The sequence below is a fragment of the Podarcis filfolensis genome, assembly GCF_964270895.1.
Source record: "Podarcis filfolensis genome assembly, chromosome: 8".
Lineage (NCBI taxonomy): Eukaryota > Metazoa > Chordata > Lepidosauria > Squamata > Lacertidae > Podarcis > Podarcis filfolensis.
In genome coordinates, this window is record NC_139611.1 from 26,630,037 (window position 1) to 26,641,839 (window position 11,803).

An 11,803-nucleotide genomic window follows, 5' to 3' on the forward strand; every position below is an offset into this window, starting at 1 on the left:
CGCTGACGTCACGACGTCCCTGCTCGGACCAAGATGGCGGCGCCTTGGCTCCTCTCTGCCCCTCCTGTGCCTGGGCTGGGCGCGATATGAGAGGGGAGGGAGGAGCGCAGAGCCGAGGTAAGCGGGTGAGGGGCGTTTAAAAGTGCCCGTTGTTGGCGGGGTGGGGGAAAGTAGTGCTTCCCCAGTTGTGGTTTGTTTCCCCAAGTTTCCGCTATCCCATAATAAGAGGGAGACCACGGGCTATTGGGGGTGGGGGAAGAGGCAGTGAAAACCCCCTTCCTTGTTGGTCGCTTGCTTATAAATTAAACTGAACTGGCAGTTTGCCATCTGCAGCCTTCCTTTAGCCTGAATGTCAATACCGCCCCCCCCACGCCTTCCTTTCATTTCAGTCATTAACCCTCCAATACAGCCCATTCCCCCCCCCCATGATATTTTTTTGGGGTGCTCTGCAGTGGATAAGGCCAGTGGATAAGGATGATGGGAGCTGTAGTCTGACAGCCCCTCCCCCGCCCCCTGCACTAGTTTATCTCCAAGCGTTTTTACACAGAAGAAGGGGGGACGCCTTACTCCTGCTCAGAGACGTTGCTTTTTTTTCTTATGATCAGGCTTTCAGGGACCTTTTCGTTTGGGGAGTGATTTGGCTTTGCTATTTGCGTTCTGCCCCCTGATGTTTTGAGAGAGGGGAGTGTTAATAATTGGTATAATATTAACACTGGTTGGGCTCTGCTCGCCAATTATCTTCCCTGCAAATGAACATTGAAGTTTTGCTGTGGACACATAATTTGCTTTGTTTTCATTTTTAGCTGAAAAGTTATGGGAGGAAAGACAGACAGTCACAGTGCTGCTCATTTCATCTATTTTTATGCTGTTGTTTGGGTCTGGGGTATGAAGGAGCCAATTTTTTCAGATGTTAATGCAGTTGGCTAAATAATTCAGTTTGTGCCCAGAGCCCACACCCTCTAATTATTATTATTATTATTATTATCATCATCATCATCATCTTTATTATCTTTATTATCTTTATTATATTTATTTCCCACTCTTTTCCCAGACCAGGTCCTTTTCCCAGACCAGGACCTTACACAATTAAAGCAACACCCCTCTGCATTATTATTTGTTATTTATTAATAAATAAATATTATTGCTCTTTATTAAATTCATATACTGCCCCAGCCCTTCATCAGTAGACCACAGGGCTGTTTACAACATACAACACAAATGTCATATAGCAGTATCTGTGGAACTTGGGAAAAAAGCAATTACATAAATACAATTATAATAAGGAATACATAAGTGTTTTGTTCTCTACCCCTGCCTGATTGCCAAGATGAGCAGCCTACCTCTCATTGTACGTAGCTTGGATTTCAATGTTTCCATCCACTTACAATCACAGAATGTTACAATTACCCAAAGGGTTCATCTAGTCCAAGGTTTCCCAAACTTGAGTCTCCAGCTGTTTTGGACTACAATTCCCATCACCCCTGACAGCTGGTTCTACTAGGTAGGGTTGATGGGAGTTGTAGTCCAAAAAACCAGCTGGAGACCCAAGTTTGGGAAACCCTGATCGAGTCCAACACTCCACAATGCAGGAATCCTAGCTAAAGAATCCCTGACCCTTCTACTCCTGCACTTTGTTTCTCTCCCACAGCAGACCATGGAGGGCTCCTTTGTCCAGCACAGTGTGCGTGTCCTGCAGGAACTCAACAAGCAGCGGGAGAGTGGACAGTACTGCGATGCCACCCTGGCAGTGGGCAGCTTGGTGTTCAAGGCTCACTGGAGTGTCTTGGCGTGCTGCAGCTCCTTCTTCCGGAGCATGTATGACGGAGCTTCCAGCAGAATCATCCTGCCAGAGACCTTTGTGGAGATCTTCACGCCCCTCCTCGACTTCTTCTACACAGGCCACTTGGCCATCACTGCGGAGAACTGGGAGAAACTTCTCGAGGCGGCCAAGGAGCTCTGCATCCCAGAGGCAGTCAGGCTTTGCCAGGAGTTCAAGCCTGGGCGCTTGGACGGTGGTGACCAGAATGGCCCATTTCCGCTCGCAAAGGACCTTGGGGGTCGCTCCGATGCGCTAGCCGAGACGCGGGAAGAGCCGGCCCTTGGTGGCGCTGTGCCCCCAGGTGACACTGCTCGAGAAGCCAGCCCGAGCCCCTGCATCCGGGGCAGCAAAGTGGCCCAGGGCCAAAGAGAGAGCCCCTGTCTCCTTCGGGGAAGGCTGAAAAGGTCCCCCAAAACAATAGCGCTGAGCAATGCAGGTGAAGTAAAGAGCACCCCGGAATGTAAGGAGCTCCTAAAAAGGCCACTGAAAAGAGGAGCCGCCGAGGATGCGGGCGCCAATCATGAGGTGGCGTGTGGAGTCATGTGCTAACAGAAAGGGGTTGCCTTTGTCCGCGACGAGCCCCGTCCTGGTTTGAGAATAAAGGCGCCTTAAAGCAGCGAGCAATGTTGGTGGGGACAAGCAGCAGAACGCCTTTGCTGCTTGTCTTAATGTGGGAGCAGGGGGAGGATGGGTTGGGACCTGCACCAAGGGGCTGGGTGTCTCTGGGGTGGGGGAATTCAAGATCTCTGGGGTTACTGCATGTTCTGGCATTTAGGGACTCGCAGCTGTGGGGAAGCAACTTGGGGTCCTTGGGGAAGCCTTTGCTGGTGTGCAGAACAACTTTGCAGAGGATCCTGGGATACGCCCTGGCATGCATATTCAGTTTTCAGAGGGCCTCAAGACAGGAGTATGTTCAGGAAGGTAGTCAAGTCTGTCTTGCACTTGTACATGTTACAGGAGGATTGGTAAACTGTGTTCCAGTCAGTTTGTCCATCATTGCCAGTTTTTAAGGCATGGAACTGCTAATAAGCTTCCATAGATGTTTCCCGTAATTCAAATTGGCAAACTTCTGCACCTCCAGAAAGCAGCTGAGGAATCTGGTTTATACTGCAGTGAACCCAAATGTACATATGTGGTTAGTCAGATCAGAAATGCCTATGGTGGTAGGGCATGTCAGTTTAGGGAGTGTTTCTTCAATTATTGCAAATCTCTTCAGTGAAGGGTCTTAAAAATATGTTTTTGGGTGTGAAGAATTCAAATCTGATGTTTTTGTGATTGGACAACATTGAGCTTGATAAGTCCATGCCTAATGAAGAAGCACATAAACTGCTTTTGGAAAACTAAAGAAGTTTAATTCTACCTTCCGAAAATGTCATAATGCTAAAAAATATATATATTAATATATAATGTAACTGCAAGTACTTGGCAGTCATTTTTAATGATTTCCTTGCAATTTTACACACATTTTACTTAACTAGCAAAACTAATTTGTATTAATTTAACCAAAACTTCTTGATATTACAACTTTTTAGCACCCCTCATTTTTGGAATTTGAAAGTTGAAAAATTCAAGACGCTTTACTATGGTAGACTATCTCCCAACAACCTGGAATGGCTCAGAAAGTTTGTAGTTAGCAACCACAGGTGTTCAGTTAGTCTGGTCTTTGTGCAGTTCTCGAGCTTATCTGAGAAATCACGAGGACTAGAGACTTAACTATTCAAAAATGCAAGTTTTTGAGATTTACAAGAGCCTGAAAGTTGTGTACATTAAACATCCTTGACCTGATTCATGGGGATTTTGAATGGGCTATACACAGTGTTTCTGGATGGGTGGGATCTTTCGTAGTATTTTTTTCTGTATGTATAAATAGGCGTAGTGGCTGTAGGAAAACTATTATTTCCTTGTTTCCCATCTGCTAATTTTAATAATATTGAACAATGACAAAAACACGCCAGATGGATGAGTCACAAATTCATCCCAGCTTGTACTTAGAGCTTTGCTAGAATCAGTGATTCGTGCATGTTGCAGTTTTTATGATGCAGAATTTAAATTGCAGAATCCTCATTTCATTTACCTTTCTTTTTGTTAAAGCACCAAATAAATCCAGTGAGGCATGGTGCAGATTCACATGTTTTAACATCAGATCTACGCAGGCCTCTTGTTTCCAAAGCAGCACACATCCATGTACAGCAAATCCAGGCAATGCAGAAATATCACATATGTCAACAGGCATCAACAAAACTGTGCACTTTGTCCCAGTACAGCACGGACTAATAAAAGCAACTCAGAAATAACTAACAGCTCTGATTTCAAGGCCTGGCTGCTGTTAGTGCTCCAAAACCTGCAGATGGGGTCATACTGCAGTAGCAAGTTCCCTCTCACTCGCATACACGCAGTGCAGGTTTGAGCTGTGAGTCTTTGTAAACAAAGAGCTTCTGAATCTTCTAAGTCCAGTTTGCGTTCTTGTTTGTCCCAAAGGCCAGGTCTCTCTAACAAAATGCTAAAAATGTTTTACTGCAGCTGAAAGTCACAATGGGTAGTGGGATATTAGAGAAGAAACCTAACTGTAGTTCCGTGTAGAATGGTGGAATGATTGGTTTGGCCTATTCAGTCAAGCTGCCTCTGCAAGATTGAGAGCTGCCTGTTGGGATTCTAGGTTCAGGCAGCTGTTGTTCTGAGAAACTGAACAGAATAAGCATCTTGTCAGGAAATGGGGGGGGGGGGCTGCCTTGGATTTTGGGGGAGGCCAGGGGAGAGACAAGGCCAGTTCATCCATCCCATAGTAGTTTGGTTGTGTGTTGTGTACTTGAAAAAGGTGGAGCTTAGTCTAAATATTGGGAAACTCAGAGGTCACTCATCAGATACCGCCAGTTAACAGTCCACAGTCTGATAGTAACAGTCCAGATAATTTCAGGGATGGTGAAAATGTATTTGTGTGGGTGGCAGCCAGTCTATTTAATGGAACTGATAGAGCTGGTGATATGAGGACTGTGTGCTCACAGGGGTCTTGGGGACCCCTCTGCATATTTGAAGTGTACACCTGAAAATGTGTAAGGGGCCATGATCAACTTCAGCAGCTCCTTCTCAAGTCTACACTCCATTGCTAAACCAGGTTTGACCTGTGTAAAGGGTGAAATAGTCTAACTATGTTTGTATAGCAGCTTCCCCCAGCCTCATGCCCTCCAGAATTTTTGGGCTACAACTCCCATCCGTCCCGATGGTGTGGTCCAAAACACCCAGAAAGCATCAAAGTACCTTTGTCTTAGAGCTGCTGTGTGAGTTTAAAATTTCATTTTAAACAACATTTACAATGGTTTGGGCTATTCTTCAGGTGCTGGGATCAAGTAAAGGAGAATGGTTGAATCTCCTGAACTTGTTTCACCTGCGCCTCTTATTTGCACTATGTGATTAGGCTACAAATAACACTTGATGGCAACAGAACTTTTACTTGGAACGCTTAACTAATTGGCAGGATTGAAATTAGCCTATAGTTAGTTCCTTTCTTACAGTTGTACTAAATGAATGTTTTAAATACTTGACCATCATATATGGCCAAGTATTATAATTTTTTAACTGGTCAAGTGGCTAGCCTTTGTGATGGATTCTGTTTATCGTAGTACACAAAGTTGTGTTTGGGTGGGTGTGTAGACGTTACTGCCCTGTTTTTCTTGCAGCGGGAAACGCAGGAGGCTCCCGGCTCAAATGACCTGACAGCTGAAGATGAAGGAGGAGGGAGCAAGGAAAGGGATGAGGATTACATTCCCGGGAAGAAGAGCGTGAGGACCAAAAGGAGAACTCATCTGTCCAGGAAGCCCAGCAGCTCCAAGACTGCTGGGAACAGTGGCCTGCTGGAAGCCGGGGTGCTGGGAAGCCGCAGGGGTGCGACGGGACCAGTTGAATGCCCCACTTGCCACAAGTCCTTTCTCAGCAAGTACTATCTCAAGGTGCACAACAGGCAAGTTTGCATGCCTTGCGCTGGGGAGGGTGCCACGCTCACAAAGATACGGGCTGCCTGTTTTGCCCCAAGAACCAGCTTGTGAATTGAGGCATGGTTGGCTCTGCGCCCAGCATTTGGAGCAGGAATGGGCAGACTCCAAACTTGGTTTCTTATTAGAAGCCAGAGAGCCCAGGTGCAAAAGTTAGGAGTCCAGGACAGATGCCTTTGAGCACATTCTGCATGGAGGGATTTGTTTTCAGGACCAGAACTGGACTGAACTCATTCGTCTCAGACAGAAGTCTACTTCTGGTTACTCCAGACTTTCTTTGTTTCAGCAGCCAGATTTAGCTGTGGAATGGGGAAGGAAGATATCTGTTGGTATTGTTAAACAATTGGGAGTCACAAACTCCTGACAGTCAACTGTTGCTGCTGTTTTATATTATTTTATTATAATGTATTTATATCCTGCCTTTCTGAAAGCAGCTTCCAACATTTAGAAGCATCGTTACAAAATACAAAGTAATAAAAACTAACTAGTTAAAAACGATAGCTGAAATACATCAAAGCACGTTTAGAACCAGCAATTGAAAATATACCCTTGTAACCTGCAGGAAGCACACTGGTGAGAAGCCCTTTGAATGTTCAAAGTGTGGGAAATGCTACTTCCGGAAGGAGAACCTGCTGGAGCACGAAGCCAGGAACTGCATGAACCGTTCAGAGCAGGTATTATGGGAAGGAGGGGGTTACAGCTGGAAAACACACAGACACTCTTGCAGTGCTGTTGGAGGAGCAGCCCTGATGTACTGGGTGGGTGGAGGCTGTTATGGTGCCCAAGAGAGAGGGCTGAGTTGACATGTAGAAGACCCGGGTTCAAATCCTGTCTCGTCCACCAGGGAGCCGACACTGACACAGCCTGTCAGCACTGAGCTGCAAACGCACCAGCCGCAGAAATGGCAGCCCCAGGCTCCATCTGGAGAGGGGTGACTTAAGGATTTGTGCCTGCATTGAGTCAGGACAAAAAGGGGCTGTTTGGGGTTGGGTGATGTCTAGAAGAGGAGCAATGCGGCCTTCTTCTCCTTCTACAGTGCAGCCTCATGTGACTGTACGCTAATCAAAAGACACAGAGGCTGGAAGCCACAGGAGGGGAGAGTGCTGCCCTTGGGCTTGAATCCTGCTTGTGGTTTCACCCCTGGGGCATGTAGTTGCTCCCTGTGAAAACAGGATGCTGGACTAGATGGGTGAGCGGCCTGATCCAGCAGGGCTGTTCTTAAATTTCTCTGCCTGCTTCCTGAAGCAGCAGAGTGTCTGGCTGTGTTTCTCAAACTTGTAGGTTTGCTCGCTCTCCTTGGAGCTGGCAGTTCCATGCAGGGCTCTCTCTCTCCCCCCCCCCCCGCCAGCTCCCTGAATGTCCTTTTCCCTTTTCTGTCCAGGTTTTCACCTGCTCTGTCTGTCAAGAGATGTTCAAGAGGCGGATGGAGCTCCGTGTGCACATGGTGTCCCATACAGGAGAGATGCCTTATAAGGTCAGCCTGCCTTGCCCCTGAGTCTTGCTGGCTGCCTTGCGACAGGACATTTTACTTTGGGGAAGGGGAGCGATTCACATAGCCTCAACCTTCCCTTCGAAGCTACAAGGCAGCTGGGGCTGATGGGAGTTGTGGTCCAAAACATATGGAGGGCCCCAGCTTTTGGAGGGAGCGGAAGGCTGGCATCGGGAACAGAAGCTGTATCTGAGCTACCCTGGCCAGGTGCTCAGCTAAGCACAGAGGCTTGGAGCTGAGGTTCCCTTCGCCCTTCTAGGCTCAGGTCTGCTCTATGGATGGTGCTGTATCCTTTGTTACCAATGGCTACTGTAGGACTTCCGGGAACAGCCCTAATGAAGGAGCAGCCTGTAAAAGGGTTAACAGAATACTTAAAAGTTACAGGGATGATTATTAGAAAGATTTGGAAGCGTTTTGAGGGGGTTCCTAAAGAAGAATGGTTTAAGGTGAAAGGTTAACGGAAAAGTTGGTTTAAGTAGAGGCCAAATGAAAAAAGTATCCTTTATGAGCGCACAGTAAGACTTCGTTTTATACATTAATATTGACAGACAGGTGCTTGCAGCACAATGTGTAAGTATCCAGAATTGTAGAGTTGCGTCCCTGCAATGCCTCTTTACCAGATTCCCACCAAACCTTAAGGATGCTAAGTAATGAACTTGGGAAGCCTCCAGCCTTGATGAAAGGGGAAAAGAGAAGAAAGTAGACCTTCAGAATTATTCGAGCTCTGCACCTCACCCTATAAATATGAGGGATTATCCTTTGTTTTCGGAATCTCCATTTGTGTTTTTAACATCCTTTGTAATATGTGGGACGTTGCTCAGATAACTGTACGGAGGGAAGGTTGGTTTTGTAAGGTGTGGTTCAGTGTGAGAAATGGCTTTTCTTTTCAAATGAAAACAAACAAAACAATAGCAACTCTCATCTGCCACTGACCTGCGGCTCTTGTGTCCCCTTGTGTTCTAGTGCTCTTCCTGCATCCAGCAGTTCATGCAGAAGAAGGACCTGCAGAGCCATCTCATCAAGCTACATGGGGCCCCCAAGCCACACGCGGTGAGTATCGGTGTTGGCCAAGACTTGGCAAATCGCCCTTCTTGGGAAACTCTCACCTAAGCTGAAAATGTCCAGGGGACAAAGTGCTTGAGATGGCTTCTTCGCCATTGAGTCTAATTTTTGTTTTATATGGAAACAGCAGTTCAGGAGAATCAGGCCTCACAGGGAGTATGTAAGTGTCTGGGTTTAGTACACTCCAAGGCTACTTTTTCATCTTCTTAGTTAAAACAAAAACTTGCAATTGCTTTGTTTCTGTCATCACAACCCACACTTTCTTTCCCTTTTGCTACGTTTGTATTATTGACCCAGTAGATCACACAGCTGCATAAAATACTTTGTTACTGGCGGTAACAACTTGTCATCTTTTTTTAAAAAAACACAACCTTATTTTTTCTGAAACCTGTTTGTTATGGCAAGCCCAGTGGAGACAGGGAATGTGGTTTGCTTGGGAGATGGCACCTTACATGCGCACCTTACATGCGAGAATGAAGGGAAGGCTGAGCTCCAGGGATGTTAATGGGGGGAAAGGGGCAGTCTGCGAGGAAGTGGTTGAGCCTGAGGCCTCCTCTGCAAGACTGCTTGCCCCACAAGGGGCACATCCCTGACCCCAGTCCATCCTTCCTCCTCTTCCTTCTTCAGTGCTCTGCCTGCTCCAAGTGCTTCCTGTCGCGGACGGAGCTACACCTCCATGAGGCCTTCAAGCACCGCGGGGAGAAGCTGTTTGTCTGCGAGGAGTGCGGCCACAGGGCTTCAAGTCGCAACGGGTTGCAGATGCACATCAAAGCTAAGCATAGGTGTGCAGAAGTGGCCTGCTTTGTCCCTTTCCACGGGGAGCTTCCATGCCCCAGTATGCTCTAGCATTGCCCTTCCTCCTTCTGTCTCTGCAGGAACGAGCGCCCCTATGTCTGTGAGTTCTGCCAGCACGCCTTCACCCAGAAGGCCAACCTCAACATGCACCTGCGCACCCACACCGGGGAGAAGCCCTTCCAGTGCCACCTCTGCGGCAAAACCTTCCGCACGCAAGGTATGGGTACAGCCTGGCCCTTGGGGCCATTCCCACTGAAGGGCAGAGTTGCCGCAGGGCATCTGCTTAGGACTTGTGGGCCTGTCCGACCCGGGCTCTCTGGGAACCTAGAGAACCTCTCAGTCAGCAGGAGGCCTGGGCAATATCAGGTTTTCAGCACCGTGATGTATCACCAGCCAAACAACGCAATCTGGCGATGCACCACGATGTTGAAACGGGGAGGAACAAGCTGCAGGCAGACTGGAGTGAGGTGCACTGTGCTGGCTGGAGCCGGGGAGCCGTGATGTATCGCCAGCTCAAAAAGTCTGAAACCGGTATTGCGGTGTGAACTTCATACGGGTTTCGGACAAATTACCGATACATCTTGCAGCTCTAGTCATTAGTCAGGAAGGAATAGTGGGTGCTTTTAAAGCTATGTTTCCATTCCCATCACTTTTGTAATACAGTCTGGTGTGTATATAGAAATATAAAGAAGGCCTCTTCTCCTGTTTGACTGGTTTTCTCTTCTGTGTGCACACATCAGCAAGCCTGGACAAGCACAACCGGACCCACACAGGCGAGCGTCCCTTCAGCTGCGAGTTTTGTGACCAAAAGTTCACCGAGAGAGGCCCCCTGCTGAGGCACATTGCCAGCCGGCACCAGGAAGGGAGACCCCACTTCTGCCAGATCTGTGGGAAGACTTTCAAAGGTAAGGGGAGGGAGTGCCAAAACAACTGAGTGAATGAGTGAAATGCTTGTTAAGAGGGGCGAAGCTGTCTCAAAACGTGCAGTGCAAAGGCTTTTGTGTAAGATGGAACTACACAGTTGAGGAGCACGGATCCTGCAGCTTGGCCTTTGCCAATCTGGTGCCCTCCAGGTGCTGTTGTACTACAACTCCCACCAGCCCCAGGGTCTGGTATGGTCAGGGATTAGGATCGGGGCACCAGATTGTCTGCACCTGGCTTAGTGGCAGAGGACTGAGCTTTTGTATTCAGGGAGACCCCAGACTTAAGCCAAGTTAAAGAGGCCACCTAGGGCGGGACGGCTGGGCATAAATCTTGGTAGAGCTACTGGCCAAGTTGGCCAGGCTTCTGCCCTCCAGAAGTTTTGGACATGGCCAGCACAGCCCCTGGGAGAAGTTGTCAGAAACATCTGGAGGAGTGGGCAGCGCTGGGCTGGATGCTGTCCTTAGGCAGCCACTTAATGGGCCCCCGGTCTTGCTTTTCCAGCTGTGGAGCAACTGCGTGTCCACGTCCGTCGGCACAAAGGGGTGAGGAAGTTCGAATGCACGGAATGTGGCTACAAGTTCACACGGCAGGTACGATGCGGCACTCGTGGTCTGGCTTACGGCACATTTAAGAAATAGGAATTTTGTGTTTGTGTTTGTGTTTATGTGTGCATAGCTGACTCCCAGGCTCTTCAAATCCCCTCTCAATGCCTTTTCTTTCTCATTCTTGCAATTCTTCCTTCCTTCTTCCCTCTCCCTACAGTACCTGCATTGATTCCCCCCTTCATCTGAGGAAAGGGGTGGCCAACCTGTGGCCCTCTGTCTATTTTCATGTGGCCCTCAACATCTGCAAGTGCCTAGCAGAGGGGAAACTTGGGATGGGAACTGGGGCAGGAGGTGAGAGTGACAAGAGGGTGGCTCTGTTCACTTTTCTCTTGGGTCCCTGCCCAACACGTGTAAGCGGCCCCCAAGAGATTATCCTTCATGGAGTGTGGCCCTCGGCAGGAAGAAGAAAAGAGAATTCTCCTCTGCCTTAGGATGACTAAACACTTTCAAAAGTGACCCCCTTGAGAGCCACTGGCCCTCCATAAAGTACTCTCAGTTGTCCAGAGACCTTCAGACATTTTGTCATCCTCACCCCAAACCCATAAGGTGTCCCTCTGGTGCAGATGCCCGGCTGAGGCAGACCTGCCTGAGGGAACCCAGCTCAGCCCCTGCCTTGCCTCCTTGCCCAGCAGTGCATCTGTTACTGCCGGAAAGGGCCCTTAGCTGCTCTTCCCCACTTCCATTTGTGGGCTCTGGGTTCTGACATGCCAACCGTCTCTCCTCTCGCTCTCTCTCGAAGGCCCACTTGAGACGCCACATGGAGATCCACGACCGGGTGGAGAACTACAACCCCCGCCAGAGGAAGCTGCGGAACCTGATCATCGAGGACGAGAAGGCCGTGGTGGTGGCCCTGCAGCCCCCTCACGCTCTGGAGGGGGGCTCTGCCGAGGAAGTCGTGGCGGAGTCGCTCGGCCACGGCTCCCTGAGCGAGGAGCTCCCTGTACAGAGACTCTCTTCGAACGAGAACTTTGGTCCCCCGGATGTGATCGAACAGTCGCTGATCATTACCATCCCAGATGACTGTGAGACGTAGCGTTGTGCCCCTATTGTAAAGCCCCATCCCCAATAAAGGAGAGTAATTAAAAAAGAAAACCCGAACTTCAATTACATCCGTACTCTGAAC

The 11,803-nt window shown here is 48.6% G+C and overlaps 1 protein-coding gene across 4 annotated transcripts; it reads left to right on the forward strand.

Annotated features, from left to right (window-relative positions):
- Positions 1 to 11,772, forward strand: ZBTB48 (zinc finger and BTB domain containing 48). Of its 4 annotated transcripts, none has more exons than XM_083628282.1 (11): positions 1 to 117; positions 1,649 to 2,344; positions 5,494 to 5,778; positions 6,372 to 6,479; positions 7,187 to 7,279; positions 8,258 to 8,344; positions 8,984 to 9,138; positions 9,232 to 9,368; positions 9,892 to 10,056; positions 10,577 to 10,665; positions 11,420 to 11,772. In XM_083628282.1, exons 2-11 carry the CDS (start codon positions 1,655 to 1,657, stop codon positions 11,711 to 11,713), a joined length of 2,103 nt encoding a protein of 700 aa, XP_083484408.1. In that variant the 5' UTR covers positions 1 to 117; positions 1,649 to 1,654; the 3' UTR covers positions 11,714 to 11,772. The 4 variants fall into 4 exon arrangements, with proteins under 4 accessions (XP_083484408.1, XP_083484410.1, XP_083484409.1 ...); XM_083628284.1 differs by having other exon boundaries at positions 5,494 to 5,774; positions 6,368 to 6,479; XM_083628283.1 differs by having other exon boundaries at positions 1,652 to 2,344.
- The last annotated feature ends 31 nt before the right edge of the window (positions 11,773 to 11,803 follow it).

Coding starts and splice junctions, on each gene's coding strand:
- ZBTB48 (XM_083628282.1), top strand. CDS start 1,655: ATGGAGGGCTCCTTTGTCCAGCACAGTGTGCGTGTCCTGCAGGAACTC. Junction 6,480..7,186: donor GCATGAACCGTTCAGAGCAG/GTATTATGGGAA, acceptor TTTTCTGTCCAG/GTTTTCACCTGCTCTGTCTG. Junction 10,666..11,419: donor GCTACAAGTTCACACGGCAG/GTACGATGCGGC, acceptor TCTCTCTCGAAG/GCCCACTTGAGACGCCACAT.